Raw genomic sequence first — 21,970 nt, forward strand, 5'->3', positions numbered from 1 at the left:
GCAACTGTTCCACCTCACATTCATATCTTTGCAGCACCGTGGGTCATTCACTTACCGTTATTCTGTAGCATTAACAGATACTCCATGCCCACATCCAGTTTTGGCTCTCAGACCAATTTCACCACAACTGCAGCCACAGCCAACGGCTTTACTAGGCCCATTGGACTCAATCCATTCTATCCTGCCAAGTTTGCTTTCGGGGATGATGACGACGAAGATAGGAGGGGCTTAAAGGACCAAGATCGTATTCCAACTCCGGACGTGAAGAGTTATCTCAAATTAACGGATCCTGACGACAAATTCCCCACCCTGATTCGCCGAGATGATAATTCCGGCTTGGTAAGTGAAGTTTTTGCAGCCTTTATTTCCCCCTAGGCTGATATCAACTAACCTTGTTTGCTTTTCTAGCTATCCGCCAACTCCGCTGCGTTGGATCTAGCCAACTCACGTACACCAGGGCCGGAGACATATGGTCATCGTCATCACGCTTCACTTCCTCACAATTCATTGAACATGTCTCAGCATATCGGGAGCAGTCGCTCACAGGGCGAGCAAATTTCAGCCCCATTCTCACCTGCAAGTGACACTCGCCAATCTCACAGGCATTCACTTGAACCTGGGTTTTCAACGTATAATAGCACCCAAGGTCTCTATTCCACTACCAATGGATCCCAGTCGCGGCCAGCTTCCCTCCAAATGTCATATTCTACTAATGATATCCCCACCAAGAGTAATGGCTATACCGCAGTAACTCCTCCAAAGTCCCATGCAGACCATTTCCATTCTCATAGTGCTAGTGTCGGTCGAGTTCCGGCTACCCCTCACGCCCATGGAAATGACACTCCAACATCCCCACTGTCCCCTGATCGTGATGACCAGTCCTTTAATCTCCAACCCCTTCAGTCAGTTTTGCAGGCTAATGCCACCCCATTTGGACCTCAATTGACATCCACAAGCAATGGGATGCCAAATAGCACCTCCACTATGGGCGCTTTCCAAAATCCTGTTTATGGATACGCCATGCAGCCGTTCATCACTAGCCCCATCCAAACCAATGGACACACTCAAGCGTTCCACCCAAACCCGCCCTACGGTGCCTATATCAACCCTGCTCCCTTTTCACCTTACTCTCGTTTCCCAGAAAGCCCTGCAAGAAACCCAGGCCAGGGTCGTCGCAGCGGAGATGGTGAATCTAGCCAATTTTCGCGGTTCGGTAACGCTCCATTGGAAACCTACCAAGGCGAGTTATATGGCATGTGTAAGGACCAGTACGGATGCCGCTATTTGCAGAAGAAGTTGGAGGAGCAAAATCCAGCACATGTGCAGATGATATTTTTGGAGACACATATCCATGTTGTAGAACTTATGACCGGTTAGTTTTTTGCGTTCCTACTAAATTGCAGTAATCGCGTTTCTAACATGCCCTATTGTGTTGTTCTTTAGATCCGTTCGGAAACTACCTCTGCCAGAAGTTGCTTGAATTCTCGAACGATGAACAGCGTACTGCACTCATCAACAACGCTGCTCCTCAACTTGTTAAGATCGCACTGAACCAACATGGGACTCGAGCTTTGCAGAAGATGATTGAATTCATCTCCACCCCGGAACAGGTACCGTTTAAGCCGTTGTGTGTATCTGCTATTATCCGTTACTGACAGCGCTATAGACTCAAACCGTGATCAACGCGTTACGTGATCGAGTAGTGGAGCTTGTGCAAGATTTGAACGGAAACCATGTTATCCAGAAGTGCTTAAATCGCCTCTCTGCGACGGATGCTCAGGTATTCCAAATCATCGTCAAATTATATTTTTCTCCAGCCTACTGACACCCTTTTTATAGTTTATCTATGATGCCGTTGGAGCAAGCTGCGTGCCAGTCGGAACCCATCGCCATGGCTGTTGCGTGTTGCAGCGTTGTATTGACCACGCTTCTGGTGACCAACGGGCTCGCTTAATCGAACAGATCACCAATAACGCATTCACCTTGGTTCAAGATCCGTTTGGAAATTACGTGGTTCAGTATATCTGTAAGGGATTCCACTACCTGCATAACAGGCCAAGGCTAATTTTCTTGCAACTTAATTATAGTGGATCTCAACGAGCCTCATTTTATTGAGCCCATCTGTCGCAGCTTCCGCGGGAACATCCCTGCCTTATCCAAACAAAAATTCAGCTCGAACGTGATTGAGAAGTGCATTAGAACAGCTGACCCACAATCACGTTCCGCTTTGGTGGATGAGATGTTGGTCCCCAGTGAACTCGAGAAAATGCTCCGTGACTCCTTTGCGAACTACGTCGTTCAAACTGCCATGGATTTTGCTGACCCCGAATACCGCACGAAATTGGTCGAAGCTATCCGCCCGATCCTCCCAGCAATTCGCCAGACGCCACACGGGCGCCGCATTGCCGGCAAAATCTTGAGTGTGGAGAACCAAGGCCGCGTGAGTGGGGGCTCCAGCGGCCAAATTACGCCTAACGATATGACGAACGTGTACCACCAGATTCATCCCTTTTCAACTTCCATCATTACACAGTATCCTCAACAGCAATTTAGTAATGTCGGTGATAGTATAGTTAACAATGTGGTGGTAAGCACCAACAACTCATCCTCTGCAGCGTCTTCCGCAACCAATGGCAATGGCAATGCTGTCAAAGCTCCACCTGCCAACGGCAACTGCAACGGCAATGACGACAACACGCCCACCATCTACAGTCCCATTCCGCAACAAGCTACGAACGGAATAAGTGCCTTTCCAATACAGGGATACCCGTTTTTTACTTGAAGGTTATACCACACCCCAGGTCTACAATACAACCTGCAGACCAGATCTGTTACTTAGTCTTCTTCAATTTTGTCTTCCTCCCCCCTTTTTTTCATTTATTTATTTACCTTTTTTTTAGTCCGTCCGCGCATGTACACCAGATTCACGACGACACGAGTCATGAGAAATTTTTTTGATCCAAAGAAGTATCTTCATGGACGGGAGAGAAAGAAAAAACATCTCTTTTGTGAATATCTTCTCTCCCACTAACTGACGCCTTTTTTTCAGACTTTTACATCAGATCTGTAAACAATTTCAACTTTTTTTTGTTTTTTTGTTTTCTTTTTTCCATTTTTGGCATTATCTTTTTCCTTTTATCCCGGACACACGATATGCGGATACAGCTAGAGAGAGAAACACGAGACAATGCAAGTGGTGTATGTACTTTTAATGGAGTATGCTGGGGACTCGAAATTTCATCAAGAAGAATCCGAGCCCCGCTCAGCTTTTGGCTCTATTGGTTGCCTCCTATCTACACAAAGAATATCCTACATATGCTACGTGCGGGCTGCTAGTCCATAACAGGAAGCTCAAGGCTCCATCCCTAGTTGGAAATGAGCAGCGGGAGTCTGTTGAGTTGAGGTCACCACCTTGGATAGCTATTCTTGCTTCAACTTCGAATTATTACATGTAGCTGTTTCGAGGCCTTGTTAGCAATCAACTCCATTAAACAATAATGATATTGACATAGGAACTTCCTCTGGAACTCTTTCTATGCTGTGCTCCACTCTCTCCATCCAATGTATTGCTAATTCGACTCTATTTCTCACTTTCCAATAACTATGGCTAACACCAATCGCCCAACGACGCGATCGTTACGGAGCAACACAACCATCAGAGGAGCTTTCCGCTCAACAATCGTTCAACAGAACTCGAAACAGAATCTTAGAACCTCAGGACAATACGGACTTGGCTTGTCCGGATATCCCCCTTTTTCTGCTGGACTCCAAATTGCTACTTCATTTTCAAAGGATCCCGATATTGAAAGGGCTCTTCTTCGGTAAGTCTCTGGTGACAAATCCCCGTAAGAAGTTTCTGAGATGCCTGATATCAAGTGTTCCACGATTTCGTACAAATTCAGTGACCGGCGTTTTGACTGCCCGCGTCAAGCCCAACCGAGTTCACGACTGCCACCATGATCGGGCTGTCAGAGACCTGTACCGTATGGGCAGCACAGGGTTTCTGGTAGCTGCAGAAATGGATGATCTTAAGGTACAGGCTGGAACATGTGAGCTACCTACATCCTTCACATTGGCCCCCTGTCCCTCATTAAATTTCTACATTACTAATTTTCCGCTTAGCTTTTGACGGGTTTGCGGCTCCGTACGCTGACTCCTCGAAACGAGCCATATACTGTCCTTTCTCCTTGACGACCTGCCTCTGCCAATAGTGGTAATGTAATAGAAACCGGCCGGGCAGAATCATGGCCTCACTTAAATGCAGCCAAGGAAGGGTCTTTGGCTCGAGGGTGGAAGCGGAGCCGTTCAACTTGTCTTGCTGATCAAGTGGACAAAGACCAAAGGCAACAGAATCGAAGGTGAGCTGCAAGTGCATGGAAGGGGTCCCGCTGGCAACATCGTCTTGCTGCAAACAGAAGTAGGTTCAACCGTGTATGTCTCTTTATCTGGGGGAGAAAACAAACTGACACGATATCATCAGTCTATATATTCCCCACACCAACAACTCGGGGTGCGACACTCGGTCAATACCTATCGCCGGGGGACAGCTCTTCGACTCCCGCGTCTTTAATGGCAGAAATCCACACGATATCTATAATATCTCCGTCTCGAATTTACGTACAAAAGCCGCTGGGTCGATTGGAGCAATGGGTTTTGTCCCTACGTAGTTCTCCATCATCTCTATACGGTTGCGCGTAACGTCAATTGATAAGCATTCCATTGTCAGGGACTATGTCCGCACTGGCTGTCATTCTGATTGTGTGCATAGCATAGGTATATGTTTGATTTTTGAGAATGTGATGTAGTTCCTACTAGATCCAAAATGCTTAATTAGGCGTAGACTTAGTTAGCTGTCAAATTGAACAATATATATAGTGGAAATACTTTTCATATTATCTTAACATATAATTTGAACCAAATTTGTGCGATTTACAATCACTAATCTTAAATTTTTTTAAGAATGAGAAATTTAATTTTTCTATGCCAGTGATCAAGTAGCTATGTAACTAGGTAACCAGAGGAACTTACACTGAACAGACACATATCCATACTGTTCCAAGGATTCATCCCCAACCACAGAACAGTTGGAGGGATTTAACTGGATTGGATCGCTCGTCCCCTCTACTACCAGTTTAGTGCTGGTGGTGACTGAGTTCTTTTGGGCCCGTAGCTAGATAATCGTATTTGTCCTGCTCGAGGAAGCTGCTCATGCCATGGGCACACCCTCGGATGCTTGCCACCCAACATCACAGTCACGGTGATTCATAGTAGCATGTTCTCAAGCGTTGAAAACCTACCAACTTTGACTGACTAAAAATGGTAACGCATCCAGACTGCGGTGGCGCCAGGGCCATCATAAAACCCCCAATCATGGCAAGCGTTTATTGGCACCATCAGTGAATGGGATGGATATCAATTGAACCCTGTTCAGTCACACTACTCCAGGGCAAAAGGGGTGCTGACAATCTGCCTGGCTCCCCGAGCCAGCTAATCACTGCCGCTCTCGAATCACGGGGGAATTAGTAGGTATCCCATGCCTAACACATGAAGTGCATAGAGTGCTAAATGGGGAATATAGAATTTCCAGTAAAGGCCGGACCTTATGGCTAGCTTAGGTGATGGCGTTGGACAAGTATGGTACTCTTGGTTGCAACAACACTCTGTTCAAGAAAGACAGATGAGAAGAGCAAATTGGGCAATATCTCAAGCAGCTGATATATGTAGCTACCATAGAAGCCCGACCAAAAGACGTCCAAAGAGGAATGTGTAATGTCGTCGTGAACTCAAAGGTCGAAGTAAGGCTATCAATTCCAACTGAATAGAGCATGCTAAAACAAGATATGCCTTGCTGCTATAATACCACTCAGGTCATATTTCTTCGGGGCTTCTCATATCCACCAATTTCTGCCAATTCTTCCACAAACATACGCGCTTCTTTGTTGTATCGTTCAGACTATCCTAAGCTTCTATCAGCGGCGCGCTAGGAATGGCACTCATCGCCAGTCGGCCTTCGTCGCTAACGTAGGCGGCAAGGACGATCTCCGGAACTGGGATATGAGTGTGATCTTTCACAAGGCGCATGACGATTTCCTTAGAGGGACGAACTCTGCTTCCAGCCTTGAGGATGACTTCGTTGTCGCAGTTGAGGACCCTGACATCACCTCGGCTTGATGCTAAGTATTGCGCGAAACATATATTCGGATCCCCACTCCTCCACTCGTCTAGCGCTGTCATGTTGTCAACTTGGCTATCGCACTGGGGTTTTGAGAGACTCGGCAGATAAATGCAGGAGGATTATCGGGGTTGCTGTTCAAGTTGGAGGAATGGAACAGCACCTTACTAATCTTTGTCAGTGCTGTGGCTCTGTTTTCAATACACAAGCCGAACCAAGGATTGCTTAACTCCCTGATTCCTTATTCCTCCATCCTTCTTGTTATCAGTCCTTGCCACCTTGCACTTTTACAAGCTCCTATGTTCTTACCTGCTTACTTTTTTTATTTGTTAATTTCTTGTTTTCCTAAAAAAAAAAAAAAAAAAAAAAAAAAAAAAAAAATTCTTGTAGTTTTTCTCTCTTCTCTTTTTTCTCTTTTCTTAGAAGGGGGGATCATTAAGGAATCATATAGCAATAACATGGAATCATCCTGTTCTTAATCCTTTACAACCACTGAGACATCCAACAGTTTTCTATACCAGCATATCACGAGAATTGTCTGTCCGGCCGCTCGTGCAAACGGCTGGGGATCATGGTGGAGAGTGGAATGTCCTCCCCAACCCCCTTCCCCCCCAAGCAGAGTCTCCAATTCTGAAATCCTCCTATCAAGCACTTCTCCAATGTATTTGACCAGCATGCAGCACTCGCGGGGCTTCCATTTCACCGTACACACATAGAAGGGCTCAGCAATCTCCTCGATTTCGTTTTTGTGCCTACAAAGTCTCCCAATACAATCCAACCATCATCATCTTCGGTGAAGTGGGCTAATGCTGCGGCTGCGCTGGGCTCTACGCTCGCAAATGGCATTAACAGGCGTTTTGCTATTAACTACGCATCTCGAGCAGGGAGGTGTAGCTAGCGATTGTGGTGTTGGACCATGGATAAAGTGATGATGGGTGCGAGATCGCTCGATGCGGAAGCGACAAAACCGAGGCTAGGAGATCAGGGTCCTCCCATCAGGTAGGACCTCTAGCAGAGGCCTGGGACAAATATGAGTTTCCATTTGAGGATAAACTTAGTCGTGGTGGCTGTTTGCCACCTGTTGGGCTCGCCCATGCGTGCGTGAGATTAGGAACAAGACAGAGGTTGCCCATGGCTTTAGACAAGTCGGAAGAACTTGAGATTCAGATACTGAAGGAAGTGCTTCAGACTGTGCGTGTCTACTGGGCACATAGCTCTCCCCTGACAAGGGCTCCTGCTTTGACAGCCTGATAGCAGAGGCAAATATCAATGGCTTGCCCAAATGCCTGCTGCTAGGCATGCTAGGCAGTTACTGACAAATAACAAGACTCTGACTTGCTAATGTTTGCCTTTCAGATCTTAGATTCCTCCCCACCTCCATACCATGGGTTGCAGGACTCTGGAAACCAGGGAGGTTGCTCAGCCACGGGGCCTTCCCGCAGACCCACACAGACACGTTCTATCCAGATTACTCCGGCCTGGTGCTGAAGCTTGGCGACTCGGCTCAATGGCAGGCTCCATCTTGGATTTAACCCGTTACTACCATGGCAGATGATCGTGCTATCACTTTAATGGCCAAAATACTTGGTCCCTTCCCGGAGGATTGGAGGCATGATGTTCTCGTCCAGGGTACGATCATGATTTGGAGTATGAATGATTATTAGGATAAGCAGCCTCACCATGGTGCATGGTGCAATGAGAGGTTCCCTGTAGGTGGCGTAAGTATCAATCCCTTCTAGAAGAGGTGCTCGTTCTCCTCAGACTTGAAGTTGAAGTTCCTTTGAAGTTAAATTTGTGGCGATGCCGGAATCCGTTTTATTTCATCCTCGGAACCGACAAACTTTAGATCAGATGGAAGTTTAAAGGTACTCGCAGCGCAAAGATGTATACTGAACTGTCATTGCATTGTATATCCCCCCCCATACACACAACCTCCAGGGCTTCGCTCCGTTTGCTTCTGCGGTGCTTTTGTGTGTGCTGCACTGCCTACTATATCATGGGGGTCTGGTGGAGGAATCAAGATATACTAGTAGATCGAAAGCACGTTTGCACATCTCACTCGCAATACCAATTACAACAAACGGCAATATTTTAAAAATCAAATATTCTTGATATTTTATCTATTTTCGAGCTTATAAGTAATCCGAATATAGATATATATATATTAGTATAGTTAAACAGTCTCCGTCAATCAGACAGCAGTCAAAAACCCTAATTCAATTAGAGAAATCCAATTTCTAAAAATATTTATGAATCGGAATTATTCAGAATAGTGACTGCAGAATCTAAATAATATCTTTGGGGAATAAGGTCTTCTTTCAAAGAAGAACTAATGTTGAACTCATTCGATAACTTTTCAGCAGCGCCCATCACCCGGGCTGGGTCTACCAACTAGCCAGTATTCTTCGAAATGGCCGGCAATGAATAATTAGCATATGTTTACAGAGTACATCTACAAGGTTCTGGGGCTAAACTCTAAACCACGTTTGCGCCCGCATTTGCTGTGGCTAGGAGATTTGGTTCTCCATCTTGTACTTCTGGTCATAGTCTGGGGGGTGGTTGATAGTCCCATTTTTAGTATGGGCGATCTAACCTTCTCTGTTCTCTTCATGGCAAACAGGCGGCTGCACGGGTAAGAGATGGCCAGTGGACCAAAGAACGGATATGGGCGAATACCCGCCCACAGCCCACATATGGGTTTAAAAGGCCCAAGAATCCTCCGGGGACAAAAAAGGGGGCCCCAAGAGCAAAACAAAATAAAAAAAAAAGATACCCACATTATTTTTTTTCGCTGATAAGAAGCAGTATATTGCATCTACTTGTACTTGCTTGTAGAAACTCCTTCCTGCAGCCGCCGACATGAAGGCCTTTTTTGCCCTCCTTTCCATCCTCCTGGCTGCTCCCATCGCCATCCTTGCACACCCTCCCGCACTTTGGGTTAAATGTGCCCCTGATGTTACGGTATGCCTTTTCGTCCCCAATCCTCCCATTCTCTCAAAAGACACCCCCCGTACCTGAAACTCACGCAACGATGTCCCTCTCCAGTGTTACAAAAACGAGGATTGCCAACAAGCTCCGGATTGCATCTCGAAGTCTTTTGTAAGTTAATGTTCCCCATCCACTATGTCCGTCCTGACCCCGATATACATACATACGGGGAGAAAAAGAGGGAAAGCTAGCTAACCGCTGGCATTCTCAGCACCATTCGCCGGGTGATATGTTTTGTGGTGGAGTATTTGAGCCCCACACTTGCTGGGTGTATACGAAATGGCCCGGCTATTAAGATGTGCGAGGAATTGGAAAAATAAAAAATAAAAATAAAAATAAAAGAAAATAGCAGAGGTAAGTTCGCTGACCCGTCCTCAGCGAAGTTCTCCAATTCTGATGGCACATCGGGAAGACTGAGAAGGCTCCCTCCTATAGTAGCTAGAAATGAGAAAACGAGACTCGGATCGAAAACAGCAACCAAAATGGAGACGGAGGCGCAGACGGAGACTGTAGACTGCAGGTTCTCTGGTTCTCCGTCTGCTCAAAAGAGACTTTTTCTGGATGTTTTGTCCCTTGGACAACGAGGAAAAGCAACGGGACCCGATGAGGGCGGGATGGGTGTCAGCAGCAGTAACTGTAACTAATTGCACTGATATGAGTTTGCCCCTTTACAACCATGATTCTTTGATATCGGGGTTGGGGCTGGAGCTGGGGCTGGGGCTGAGGGTCCAAACGGAGGATCGAGTCTCCGTAAATGTTGAATAGAATGAAGTAAAAAAGAAAATTCAAAATTTCGATAGTTCCTCTTCGAAACTAGTTCTTGTAGTAGCAGTTGAACGAGGTTCGATGAAGCCATGTTCAACTCTTGCCCGGTAATTTCGCCCAATCTCAGCATTTATTGAGAGTGTGGGAAGGGTAAGATCAGGGGTTAGTTAGTGGGCTTGGGAAACATAGAAAACGGACGCTGTGGCGCACACAGCTCGAAGAAGGGAATATCCTGAGATCTGGGAATTCGTTATACAAGATCTTGGACAGGATTGACAATGCCGAAAGTTTTTCCGGCCGGATAATTTACTGTTACAATGAAGTCTAGTGTGTTTGCAAGGTTCCTTGAGGATGTTGACTTTCCGTGGCACCTCAACATGCTCAGCCTCAGCCTCTCTTACCTATCCATATGTTCTCCAATGAAGATCTTATAGAGTTTTATCTTTGGGCAGATTCCATATCTCCATCGTTGAGTGTCTAAGGGGCAGTTTGATTACTAACAGTTGACCCTTTGCCAAGACATAAAATGCTTCTCTGCTTTCAAGGATGCTATACATCTCTACAGCCAGCTGCAGCGCTGAATCCTTTAATCAAGTGATTAGCGTCCTATCTGACGCTGCCTAGCTTTGTACTTACAAAACTACACACTGCATTATCAACTGGAAAATCAAGAGAAAACAATTTGTTTTTTCTATTGAATTATGATACGCCCATGTTACAAGCAAAACACACGCAATGCGATGGGCGCTAATCCGTAATAGGAAGTCTAGGGCCACTTCTCATCACGAGCTTCCAACATCAAGGAAAACGAAGAAAGAATCAAAAATCCGACATGCAGCTAACTTAGCTTTGTGGGCGGCTTACGGAGGGGAATTGGCCGTATGGCAGTAGTCCTTTCACTTTCTTGAATCCCCACAACACGCTGGCTGGCGTGATCGCTCGTCTCGGAGCCCGGAGCTTATGCCATGAGGGCCTGGCTACGAACAAGCAAGCGAACATGAAACAAGTTCTACCTGGCCTGCCTGAAGAGCTGGCCATAACTCTCTCACGCCAATGGCCTTGCAGGGAACTTCAAATCCGACAGCTTGCGTGCTTGTTAAATGTTTGCCTCCCCTCCCAAGAAATCATACAGAGTCCTAGACTGCGCGCAACTAACTAGTACTCTCCGAATCTCTCATTAGCCCGCTCTCCCATCTCCGCCCGCCATAATAGTCCATGGGCCTCAGGGCTCGGGGAAATCAAGCATCCTAGCCGTGTTGCTAGCCGCGCTTAACGAACCTGCAGCGGTAAATCCACAAGGTCGGAGGGACGAAGGATTTGAAGGGCCGAAACAAAACACAATACTATTACTACCTTACGCGGTTGTGAAATGCGCGGAATGTATTACGGTGCGACATCTACTGGGCAAGATTGTGGCGGCGGCTGTATCAGCCGCATGTGCTTCAGCTTCAGCTTCCTTCCCGGATGAGGATGCCCGTGCCAAAGCCAAGTGTGACCATATCAGTTCGCTTCCCGGTGTGCTCACGGATATTTTGGATAGTGTTGGCTGTGAAAAATTTGTCCTGGTTATGGATGGTATCGATGCCTTGAAGGAAGGGGGCCAGATGCTCTTGGCTGCTCTGGGGAGATTGGGCGAATTGGTATGTTGGATTACTCCCGTTTTGCTGTCATAAAATGATGATGTCTCTCACATCCTCTCTTAGGTCCCATCGATATGTATGGTATTCGTCATGCGATCTTCCCCACGACCGCTTTTGCTGCAAGTCGCTGGAATTCCCCATGTTCATTTCCCTCCGTATTCGCGGGATGAAGCAATTTCGATACTTGTTGCTTCCCCGCCGCCTGAATTGCCTGGATTACCCTTGGAACCTGCTCTGAAGATATACCCACCTTTCACATCAACTGTCTATGACTCTCTCATTGGACCAACCGCCAGCACTATCCCTGTTTTCCGCTCTGCGTGTGAGAAACTCTGGCCGCGGTTTGTATCTCCTATAATCAACAACGAAAAACCTCCGGGTTTGAACCCCCGCGCTCAGTGGGACTTTTCCCGTCTCCTTGTTAGAAATCGGGCTTTATTCCAGCATCAGGGTGAAGAGGTGTTGGTACATCACCTCATTACTGATTCAACGGCCGCATCAGAAACTAGCACGATAACTTCAGCTTCACCTCAGCCCCTCGCAGGGTCAAGATCATTGTCGCCATTTTCATCACTCCCTTATCTCCCAACCCTAATCCTCACCGCTGCCTTTCTGGCAGCCCACGTTCCACCCCGCCTTGACACAATCTTCTTCTCGAAGTTCTCCTCATCCTCTCTTTCCGCCCGAAACAAGCGCGCCCACCACCGCCGACGCCTGAAAGTTCTCTCCCAAGCCCAAACTCAAGAACAGGACCTAGATATTCCAGACAGCGCAACCGCGCCGTCAATAACACCCAGCACGACCAAAAGACGTAAATCCAAACACACAAAAATCACAAAATCGGCTCTGTCATCGGCGCTGGCATCTTCGTCCTCCGCCGGCAATGCCGGCGCAGGTTTCATAACCCCCCGCCCGTTTCCCCTCGAACGCCTCCTCGCCATCTACCACGCCATCGACCCAAACCCTCCCACCGTGCTAACCACAAATAATTCCATTGCCGATACAATATATTCAGAGCTAGCCACCCTGCAGCGACTACGTCTGCTTGTCCCCGCGTCTTCGGCTGCGGCTGCAGACGGTGCGGAGAAGTGGTGTCTCAACGCGGGCGTGGCAGTTAGCTCCAGCTCTACGGAGCCGAGCGAGTGGATTGTGGAGATGGCCAGGGAAATTGGGGTTGAGGTTGGCGAGTACTTGGCCGGGGGGCTAGATTGAATACGAATAGGGCGGGAAATCCGTAGGAGTGGAGGGCGGAGAGCGATTTGAAATTATACCTTTCCGGCTCGGCTGCTGGGGTTGGGATGTTCTTTTTTTTTTTTTTTTTTTTTTTTTTCGGGGTTTTTTTTACCCTCGTTACCGGATGTGTACCCTACATCCTGATACATCTCACCAATAGACCTCCCTGGTTAGACGATCATGTACCCAAAAATTTCCAACTCCCATTTCAAACCACCCGTCTATACATATAAAAAAAAATCGAGTTGGCATAAACAGACATTACATATTCAATCCAAAAGGAGAACGGAGGTTCGTCCCAGCCTCAACCCCAGGACTGAGGACCCCAAGCTCCTCCGAGATAAGAACCCACAAAGCAAAACAGCCCAGGATGCAGCTATGATGTAGTACTGCACAGTCTGCATCCTGGCTAGAATCGAAGAGGTAAGAAAAACCAAACGGATTCAAATGGATGTATATACCCGAGCCGAAAATGCAGCGAACACAGCGTAGAAGAGGGGGGGGGGGGGGGGGTTGGGGATATTCTGTCCCAAATCGAACACTGCTGTTCCCCGCAGTCGAGTAAAATCATTTGGTGGGATAGGGGGTAACCACTTGTGCTGAACCCCTCGTTCGAGTGTCAAACCCAACTATGTAGTTATGCGGTTCTGAAAGGATTATGTTTTATGTTACAGTTCAGTACATGTATATACACCGGGTGCAGAAAAAGTAAATAAGCTTTGTGGATGAGATGGTGAACGTTCTGCACTGGCACGCACTGTGTGAACAGCCAACCCAGCTCAAAAAAAAAAAATCCCTCCGGAATGATACATCGGTGACGGATAATGTTATCTATCATATTGGTGTCGTAGAGCGAGAGTTACCAAATTACCAGATTATCGAACACAAAACTTCATTGCCACGAAGGACACGAATATATATATATATATATATGTGTTCTCCTTAGAACCCAAGGAACATAACTGACGGCAACATTCCACCAAAATACCGTTGGTCCCGAACACACGCGAGCATATAGATTTGCGGCATGACAAAAGGAAAAGGAAGGACGACGAAAGAAACATTTGGCAATTGCATGTAAAATCCAAAACCAGGCGCCGAATTTACTCCCACATATTACCCTTCCACCATTCCACCACATCCTGATCCTGAGGGGACTATAAGTTATTTGAAGGGAAGAGCGGCGCTGGGGTTATTGGGGGGCGGGCCGGGAACTCTTTAACCACGCATTTACACGCATTTACCCATGTTAAATGCGGTGCACCCATGTATCACCCGCTGCCTCGTAGCGGCAACACCTCCGTAACCCGAGGTACAGCCCACCAATCATGCCAGCGCCCCTTCGAGCCAACGGGCGGGATGTCAACGGATAGATTTAGTTTCGGCCGGTGATTCTCATCCCCGTCAGGATTGCTAGCACCGGCAGGCGCAGATGCAGAAATGGCTTTTTTCACTGTACCAATGGCGATGCTGGCCCCAATACACGCGCGTAGCGAATCCTTCATATCACCGGTCCAGTCATCCTGCAAGAGCCGGGGTCTGGGTTCGGGGTCTGGTTCTGGTTCTGGTTCTGGTTTGGCACTCTTGCCCTTTCCGTCCATCTTGGCAGGTTGGCGCTTCCTTTCTTTCTCATCGGGGACCTCATCGGGGACGTCACGGCCATCGCCATCTGCACTACCCGCCTGATTGCTCTCCACTTCCAAAGATGCGCCGGCCATCAAGCACCTCTCAACACCCCTCTTCGCCTCCGCAATGGCCCTCGACGCCCTCTCCAGCACGTCAGCGTCGCTAACCCCAACTAACCCAGACTCTTGCTCGAAGGCGTCGAAGGGGACAAGTTCGGGCAGCGAGATGGTAAGGAAGGGTTTCATGCGCAGCTCGTAGCGGAGGTGGTCGGACGAGTATGACGGGCGCTGCCTTTGTGGATGTGTCTGTGTGGAAGGAGTTGAGGAGGCAATGTATGTTGATTGGAGTAATTGGTAGCGGGATAAAAGGACGTAGAGGGCGTGCAAAGCGATGGCGAAGGCGTCGATGGCTACAAGTTCAGTTGTGAGTCTGTGGAGGAGGGAGAGGGTTTTGTGGAAGGCCGCTGGTGCTGTTCCGCAGCGGTGGTGTTGGTATTGGTTTCGGGCCTTTGTTGCGACTGTGTGCGTGATGGAGCTGGCGCCGTCCTCTGATTTGCAGCTTGTACACAAGAGCGTATGCGATCGAGGTGGGCAAGGTGCGTTGAAGATAGATGCGCGAGGTACCAGTACATCCCGGGCATTTCTTCGGGTGAGTATATCGATAGTTCAAAACCTAGTTGGAGGATGAGGCGCATCTGGCGGAGCTTCTCATGATATGCCCAACTGCTAAGTGGGTATGAATAAGTGGGTTCATTGCCGTGGAGGACGATGGGCGGCTCTAAGGTTAAAGTGCAGAGATGGACATCAAAATCTTCGGCCTGGACGGTATAGGTAAGCGGGGGCTGGCCGTTGCGGTTCAAGTGGGGCGAACGAATTAACATACCTCTGCTTGCAGCGCATCCCAATCGACAATGGCATGGCAGAGCGTGCGGCGAACTCGACATCGGTTCAAGCACGTGGTACGGTAGGTATCGACAAATGGCTACATATGGTGGTACCATTAGCAAACACAAGACCAGAAGGGCAAAATAACAAAAGCTTATTTCAAAAGAAAATAACTTAAGATAAGGTCGGTTTACCTGCGCAGCCTTTTTAACAAAATTATCCATGTGCTTCGCGATCTGAAACCGTGAATCTGACGGTGCTTCCACTTCCTCATTCCTGCGGTCCAACAACTGGTTATGCGGCAAAACAAGCTCAGCAAGGCTATCAAAGAAGAAATCTTTCACATCCACAGAGCCGAGGATTTCCATGTCATTCACGATGAGCGATTGGACAAGAGATCGGATGTAGGCACATGGCTGCGGTTTGCGGGATTGCAACGCCCAAACAAATGTCTATTTCAGAAGAAGAAAGTGTGAAGATGGATGTGATTCGTTAGTCAAAATGCAATGCAGATGACTTTATCTCTGAAAATAGCGGGAGAGAGCAAAATGTGATTTTTTATTTTTTTTATTTTTATTTTTTTTTCAAGTAGATAAGTAATTAATATGAAAGAGAGGCATACCTGTAAATTATACGGTCCCCGATACTCCAGAATCTGCTGCACATCCACCGCATCTTGACAAAACCGCGTCATATGCGCAGTAGCATCAGCGGCACTCACATGGACCATCGGCCTGGGTGGAACGGTGCTCGCTAACCGGCGCTGGATCTTCCAACTAAACGCCTCTGGCACTGATTTGCCCAGGTGCATTGACTTCTCAATTCGTCCAAGGTGACGAAGAGCGGCGAGGAACGGTTGAATGGATCGTTGCTTGGCAGGCATGGTATCCACATCCAGGCCAGAGAGTAACTCCCGGCGGAATAGCAGACGGTGAACGAGGGCTTCCCTGATAGGCTCGTCGACGGCACCACTTTGCTCCTGCTTTTGCCTGTCCAGCCATGACAGAGCATCGTCAAGAATAAGTTGGATAGGATCCGATCCGACATCGGCGAGTAAATTGCGATTGTAGAGCTGCGTGACGAAATCTTCTTCCTATTGTACCATGTTCCATTTTCGGATGAAAACGTCAACCACGAACAACCCCTTAAGCCCTTCCCAGGCTCGAAAACGAAGCCCCGTGTTCAAGCTCACCTCATGAAAATACTCCGAGCAAACTTTGGAGTTTATGCGGTCACACGCCTTGATGAGGGCCAGGCAATACGCCCTCAGCACGAGATCAACGAGCTCATTCCATTGCCCTTTCGAACCGTCCTCCTCGTCCCCCTCCTTTTCCTCTTCTTTCTTATGCTCAGTCATACCCGACCGGTCAAACTTCGCCTCCTTCAATGACTTTGGCACCGGCCACAACATTCGATCGAGGTATATAGAAGTAAACAGCGTCTGAGAAAGGGGATGACCCGAATGCCAGGCAACCTAAAACATATTGTCCTAAACATCAACACCCCAGCCCAAATTCCATACCCCACGCGTATTCATATCCGTATCAATATATATCCCAATTTGGATTCGTATTTCTAATATGAACACCCAAAATGCCCGGCAGGTATAAAACGCACCTCATGGCTCAACAACTGATCCATAATCCCCACCACTTCCGCTGGCGACAGACGCCGGGAGATATCGTAGTCATCATCCAGTGTTTCGCCGGGTGCTAGGTATCCGCTGTCCATTTTCTCGTCCATGATCTATGTATATGAAATACCCATAATTAGATAGGAAATACTGGCATAAATCGCATCGGTCACCCTAGGTGCGGAACGCGCGGGGCCCATCTGCTCTAGAGAGTGGAGAGTAAGCTCCAATGGAGCATGTTTGTAGCAAAAGCATCATATAAATCGGTATACAAGTAAATTTGTAGGAAGTGGAAAGAAGACGCACTTCCAACGCTCCTACCGCCTCGAACAGCGTGAAGAACTCATCCTTGACGAGCTGGCCGGTATTCAGGACTACAAAGGAGTTACGATAGCAGAGGCGGGGGTAAGTGAGTTAGCCATTGAAGACGGAAAGGGGAGAAGAGGGCCAATGGAGACAGAGCGATATTGATTTACACACCGGAACTGGCCTTTGTAAAAGCGGCGGTTATGTCCTTGACGGACATTTCGTTGTCGGAGACGATGCGCGGGGAAGCAGAGGCGGTGGTGGGTAGGTGTGGCGTAAGAGTGAAGATGACAGAAACTTAAGCCATGGCCATGTATGGAGGCAGGGAGAAATTTGGTATCAATAGCAGACGACGGTATATGTGTTGTGTCTGGTATAGTTGATGCGGTTGCCAAATGGCTGGTGGTGAAGATGTTGAGAGAAGTTGGAGGGGGACAGAACAGCCACCGAAAAAAAAATCGGACGACGAGCAGCGAGTAAGTATATCATTAAGGGTATTCGACAACAGCCACTACTAACATAACAGGGAAAGCAGGTGGAATACGGGGTTCGACAATAATCAGTTGTTGATGAATTATGACTTCTTTTACAGCGCTGATCACCGTCCGAAGGAAGAGTTATGTAGCGGGAATCGCCGCACATCGAGATACAACAGCCTCCAATTGACAATCGCAATTGCCAGTCATCAAATTGACAAAAAATGAGATATAAATCCATTGGCAGATCGATCAGGGTACTATACATGTACAAAAAAGAGGAAAGATGTATCTTTGCATGCATCAATCCCACACACAGCGGCAATTCTATCAACCACATCCCCACTACCACCCACTGCCAGATTCAGCTTCATATATACCGCCATGTCCACCCATCCACTCGTACAGCACCAACGGAAGAAAATAACAACCATCTATTTAGACCCAGCAGTGGCAGCCTGGGTCTCCGCAGCCGACGACGCGGAAAGCTGATTTACTTCTCCTTGTTTCCCATTCTGCCATTCAACATCACATAATAATCATTAGCAGATCCGTAACCCTTTGGAGCCCTGCCTCGATGTTCAAACACCCTTAATCGCTTCGCTTGTAGGTAAAACAACTCACCTGCCATTGCGAAAACTTCAAATCCATCTCCCCACGTCGCTCAGCCTGGGCGCGGGGCGCTTCCTTGAGAGATCGGCGGACAGCACGAGCGGAAACGGCGAGGTAGCGGTTGTATCTGTTTTTATGGTAAATTTGTTGGATATATTGTCAGCATATCAATGGACATGTTGCAAATGGGTGCAAGCATTGCGGTATAGAATGATGGTGCGGTGGGAGGAGAGACGATTGAACATACGTGAGCCCGGCCGATTTCCACGAAAATGCCATGGTTTGCTGTGTGTGTACTGTTCTTCAGTAATACCAGAAAGAGAGAGAGCGAGAATGGAGTGGAGGGAGGAAGCGTAGGCTGGGATTGAGATGTCTTCGCGGGTTTGGCTGGGATTGAATTGGTTAGCGATGGAAAGGAACAGATTGGTCCTATTTGGGTTAGCGTTGGCCTCCCGTGACAAGCCAACAAATCCATGGATGTTACCCGATTCGAACAACAGCGTTTGAACCAAGTCAGAATTGTGCTTTGCTCTGTACTTTGCTCGATATGCCCTTTCTTTTGGCAAATTCACAGGCAGCTGTTCATGGGGCTAGTCCTGGGAACAGACATTCCTATCCTTTCGGAATTTCATCAACCAGTGAAGTATCGACAACGACCAGTAGCTAATCACTTGAGATCTAAAACCTGGAGCCCTTAAAGTTGACTCGACAGGCAGGATGGCCATTCGAGAACAGTGCTTGCAAGATCGCCCTTACAGCTTCGGGTTATCAGTCGAGGTTCCAACCCGGGATGATCAATGCGACCCCATTGCTGCCGCCACCCACCGTTTAAGTTATAGATCAAGATATAATGATTAAGCAAGTAGGGGAGAAGACTCGACCAATTGCGGGCAGTGACTAGCCTAGCATTTGACAATATTGCCTGAAAAGGAGTTTAATATTTAATATGCCGATGCAAGCAGCGGAGCCGAATTGAATCCTTGACGGATCACTTGAATCAAAGTGGGGAGCAAATATTTTCAGCAATGATTCAGATACTTATTCTCGAACTCACTGTCTCTGAATTGTAATCATCTGTGGGATATATTAGATATGTTCGAAGCACATACAAGCGAGACATACTGTTTACTGAGCTGGATATGGACAGAAAATTTATCGTGATAGGCAGTTGTTCTGAACCTCATGCGAAAAGGGACGCTGATCTTTACCAGCAACCAAGGCGGAAGACGGGATTATGATGCGTATACGGAGCTCTACTGTCTACATACCTCAATCGTGGAGTTATGCCTAAGTGTCTCAACCCAATTCAGATGGCAATTGGATTTCTGCCATAAATTGTCGATATTTCAAGTTGGTCCGGGACTATTGAGCTGCGACAGCACCGGAAAACCAGAACAGTAACCGTATCTTCTGAATGTCGGACGTTTTGTCTGATTTCATTTGTAGCATTTTAAATACTCTATAATGTTCCATATTGATTTTTTTAAGTACAGAGTAAGTAGCCGTATTAGTAGTTAAATCCCGTTCAGTCAAGTACCAGGAAAATTTCCACCATTTCACACTCCCTCCACCCCCCTTTCGCGAATATACTATAGATCACTGATTTTGGCGTTTTACCAAGCATTACTCGAGGGCTCTGTAGCTAGATCTGATGGAGGTCCCGAGCACGATCAACGGTAGATCAATGGAGCCACATGCCCTGGCAAGCGTTGCACATTCCCATTACAGGAGCCAGCGCTGCAGCAATGCCAGATTCCTTTGTGGCAGGAAGCATGCCGTCTTTCAATGCATTTATTACGGGCCCGTTTGACACGCCCTCTTGATCCAGCGGCCTTTTCTTCAAAGCTGCAGCAGTGGGCTATAGCATCTTACCAACCGACACGCCACCAAGTATGATATCCAGGCTACAGGTTTTCGCTCTTCGATCAGGAGATTTCATGGCGCTGAATTGATTTACTCACATTCATATTCAATCCTTGCTCAGCCCAAGAGAAGCATATGGAGAATTCACCCAGCCTCATGAGAAAGAATAGAACCATCTCAATATAATTGAGCTCAGGAATACAGAGTGGGAAGGACTCCATGCTTTCTTGAAAATCCAATATATCTCTGCTTCATGTGAGCCACGCATCCAACGAGTGGATGTTGTCCATATGCAACACAGGTGATCTTGACCGCTGCGCCCAATACTCCGGAAATTTCAAGAGGTGTACAGTACAGTTATGAACAAGACTCATGGTCCAGTTTCTCCATAAGTAATTGCAGTGGTTGCTTTGCATCGATAGGATGTCGGTCACCATTTCTGGTTGTTCTGAAGAAGGTCGACGGTGAGACACAAAGAATTCAATTCACCTTCTTGCTGTGTACAGTATTTTGCTGTATGTTGGCTCTGGCTGGTTGTTTTTCAGGGCCTGCTTGACGCGCTCATGAACACTTGCTAGGTGGGGAAGTGACCACTTGGCTGAAGCTCTCATTTTCATTCGAAACAATTCCTACCCTTGATTTTGGTAACAACTCTCTGGCAGGATTCAATGTCTGTGTAGGGTCAGATTTTGCTTTCCCGCATTTGTAGCTGGGGACTTGCGGCATTCTGTCAACTGTGGCTCTGAGTGCGAGGGAGGCAGCTCACCAGACTGTGGTATAATATCATGTCAACAGCAAAGAGTCCTTGGATGCTGAAAGACCTCAGAATCTCTTGAAACCACATCCGTGTTTGGCTCACGGAGATTGCTAGTACAGAGCGTGCTAGGAGCGTCATATGGTACATGAAAAGTAGTATGGCATGGCAGGGCCATTCCGAGCATTTCAGCCCACGTTGAATTACGGCATGATATTTACCCCTGAACCAATGCCGAGCCTGTCAGCTGCATTAGCCATATATATAGCTGCCGCACAGACGCTGTTGTGGTCGTTCAGCAAGGCTGGTAACTGCTGCAAAACAAGGCCAAGATGGTCAGGTTAAGCATGTGTGTCTGTTATGGCCTCGGGGGACGCAATAGCAATAATTTCTAGTGACAAATGGTCAATTTGGTGTATTTTGATAACAAGGACCAGACTAGGGAGTAAACAAAATGCTGTTTGTGTTCAGATACTCGTACAAACCAAGTGTTGTAGTCTGCAGAAGCCCCCCCGCCAGTTCGGGACTCCCCAGCTCGCAGTAATAGGGAATGTGAGGAGACGCAGACCGGCAGAGAACAGTTGGCAGCAACAACAAAGGATCCGATCCAACAGTGACTCACTAGTACTGTATGCACTGTACTTCTTCCTTGTTCTTGGCCTCCGGTGTTCTCCATGTTTGGCGATGTTGTTGCGTGGAGCAAAACGGCGCACAGAGCCTCAACAGATGGCCTGCAACTTCACTTCCACATCACACCTGGTAACCAGGCGCTGTGCTCGCCGCGCTACTCATCACACGAGCTCAGCGCATTATTCGCTAATACTCACCAGACCTGGACCCTCCTATATTGCTGTAATTGTTGTCACTTATTTGATGGTATTGCACGCTGGCTCAGTGGGTGCTCAGTGGGTGCTCAGTGGGTGCTCCAGGGGTGCTCCAGGGGTGCACGTTCGAGAGATAATAATTTTTTCTGAGGAGGGCGGCAAGCAGAGCGCCTGGTTACCCGCCTCCTCTCGTT

General features: G+C 47.6%; 8 protein-coding genes across 8 annotated transcripts; 4 read left to right on the forward strand and 4 right to left on the reverse strand.

Moving 5' to 3' along the window:
- Positions 1–84: 84 nt before the first annotated feature.
- HCBG_08822 (pumilio RNA binding protein) lies at positions 85–3,210 on the forward strand (the record flags this gene model as incomplete). The annotated part of the gene is made up of 6 exons (XM_045435871.1): positions 85–339; positions 409–1,372; positions 1,444–1,610; positions 1,667–1,780; positions 1,840–2,026; positions 2,088–3,210. 6 exons carry the CDS (start codon positions 85–87, stop codon positions 2,780–2,782), a joined length of 2,382 nt encoding a protein of 793 aa, XP_045283400.1.
- Positions 3,211–3,603: 393 nt separating this feature from the next.
- HCBG_08823 (uncharacterized protein) lies at positions 3,604–4,667 on the forward strand (the record flags this gene model as incomplete). The annotated part of the gene is made up of 5 exons (XM_045435872.1): positions 3,604–3,821; positions 3,877–4,049; positions 4,123–4,144; positions 4,351–4,431; positions 4,481–4,667. 5 exons carry the CDS (start codon positions 3,604–3,606, stop codon positions 4,665–4,667), a joined length of 681 nt encoding a protein of 226 aa, XP_045283401.1.
- Positions 4,668–5,863: 1,196 nt separating this feature from the next.
- Positions 5,864–6,234, reverse strand: HCBG_08824 (uncharacterized protein; the record flags this gene model as incomplete). The annotated part of the gene is made up of 2 exons (XM_045435873.1): positions 5,864–5,953; positions 6,022–6,234. The coding sequence occupies 2 exons, from the start codon at positions 6,232–6,234 to the stop codon at positions 5,864–5,866; spliced, it is 303 nt and encodes a 100-aa protein (XP_045283402.1).
- A 2,706-nt stretch (positions 6,235–8,940) lies between these two features.
- On the forward strand, positions 8,941–9,804 carry HCBG_08825 (uncharacterized protein; the record flags this gene model as incomplete). Its single annotated transcript, XM_045435874.1, has 4 exons — positions 8,941–9,133; positions 9,218–9,271; positions 9,372–9,430; positions 9,510–9,804. The coding sequence occupies 4 exons, from the start codon at positions 9,032–9,034 to the stop codon at positions 9,802–9,804; spliced, it is 510 nt and encodes a 169-aa protein (XP_045283403.1).
- A 1,118-nt stretch (positions 9,805–10,922) lies between these two features.
- On the forward strand, positions 10,923–12,777 carry HCBG_08826 (uncharacterized protein; the record flags this gene model as incomplete). Its single annotated transcript, XM_045435875.1, has 3 exons — positions 10,923–11,027; positions 11,107–11,565; positions 11,629–12,777. The coding sequence occupies 3 exons, from the start codon at positions 10,923–10,925 to the stop codon at positions 12,775–12,777; spliced, it is 1,713 nt and encodes a 570-aa protein (XP_045283404.1).
- A 1,292-nt stretch (positions 12,778–14,069) lies between these two features.
- Positions 14,070–17,467, reverse strand: HCBG_08827 (uncharacterized protein; the record flags this gene model as incomplete). The annotated part of the gene is made up of 8 exons (XM_045435876.1): positions 14,070–14,982; positions 15,048–15,241; positions 15,307–15,405; positions 15,503–15,760; positions 15,931–16,401; positions 16,501–16,782; positions 17,248–17,315; positions 17,422–17,467. 8 exons carry the CDS (start codon positions 17,465–17,467, stop codon positions 14,070–14,072), a joined length of 2,331 nt encoding a protein of 776 aa, XP_045283405.1.
- Positions 17,468–18,157: 690 nt separating this feature from the next.
- HCBG_08828 (uncharacterized protein) lies at positions 18,158–18,614 on the reverse strand (the record flags this gene model as incomplete). The annotated part of the gene is made up of 3 exons (XM_045435877.1): positions 18,158–18,238; positions 18,348–18,462; positions 18,583–18,614. 3 exons carry the CDS (start codon positions 18,612–18,614, stop codon positions 18,158–18,160), a joined length of 228 nt encoding a protein of 75 aa, XP_045283406.1.
- Positions 18,615–20,016: 1,402 nt separating this feature from the next.
- HCBG_08829 (uncharacterized protein) lies at positions 20,017–21,628 on the reverse strand (the record flags this gene model as incomplete). Its single annotated transcript, XM_045435878.1, has 5 exons — positions 20,017–20,193; positions 20,297–20,424; positions 20,832–20,853; positions 20,965–21,175; positions 21,438–21,628. 5 exons carry the CDS (start codon positions 21,626–21,628, stop codon positions 20,017–20,019), a joined length of 729 nt encoding a protein of 242 aa, XP_045283407.1.
- Positions 21,629–21,970: the final 342 nt, after the last annotated feature.

Source organism: Histoplasma capsulatum (assembly GCF_000150115.1).
Source record: "Histoplasma capsulatum G186AR genomic scaffold supercont2.18, whole genome shotgun sequence".
NCBI classification, from domain to species: Eukaryota; Fungi; Ascomycota; class Eurotiomycetes; order Onygenales; family Ajellomycetaceae; genus Histoplasma; species Histoplasma capsulatum.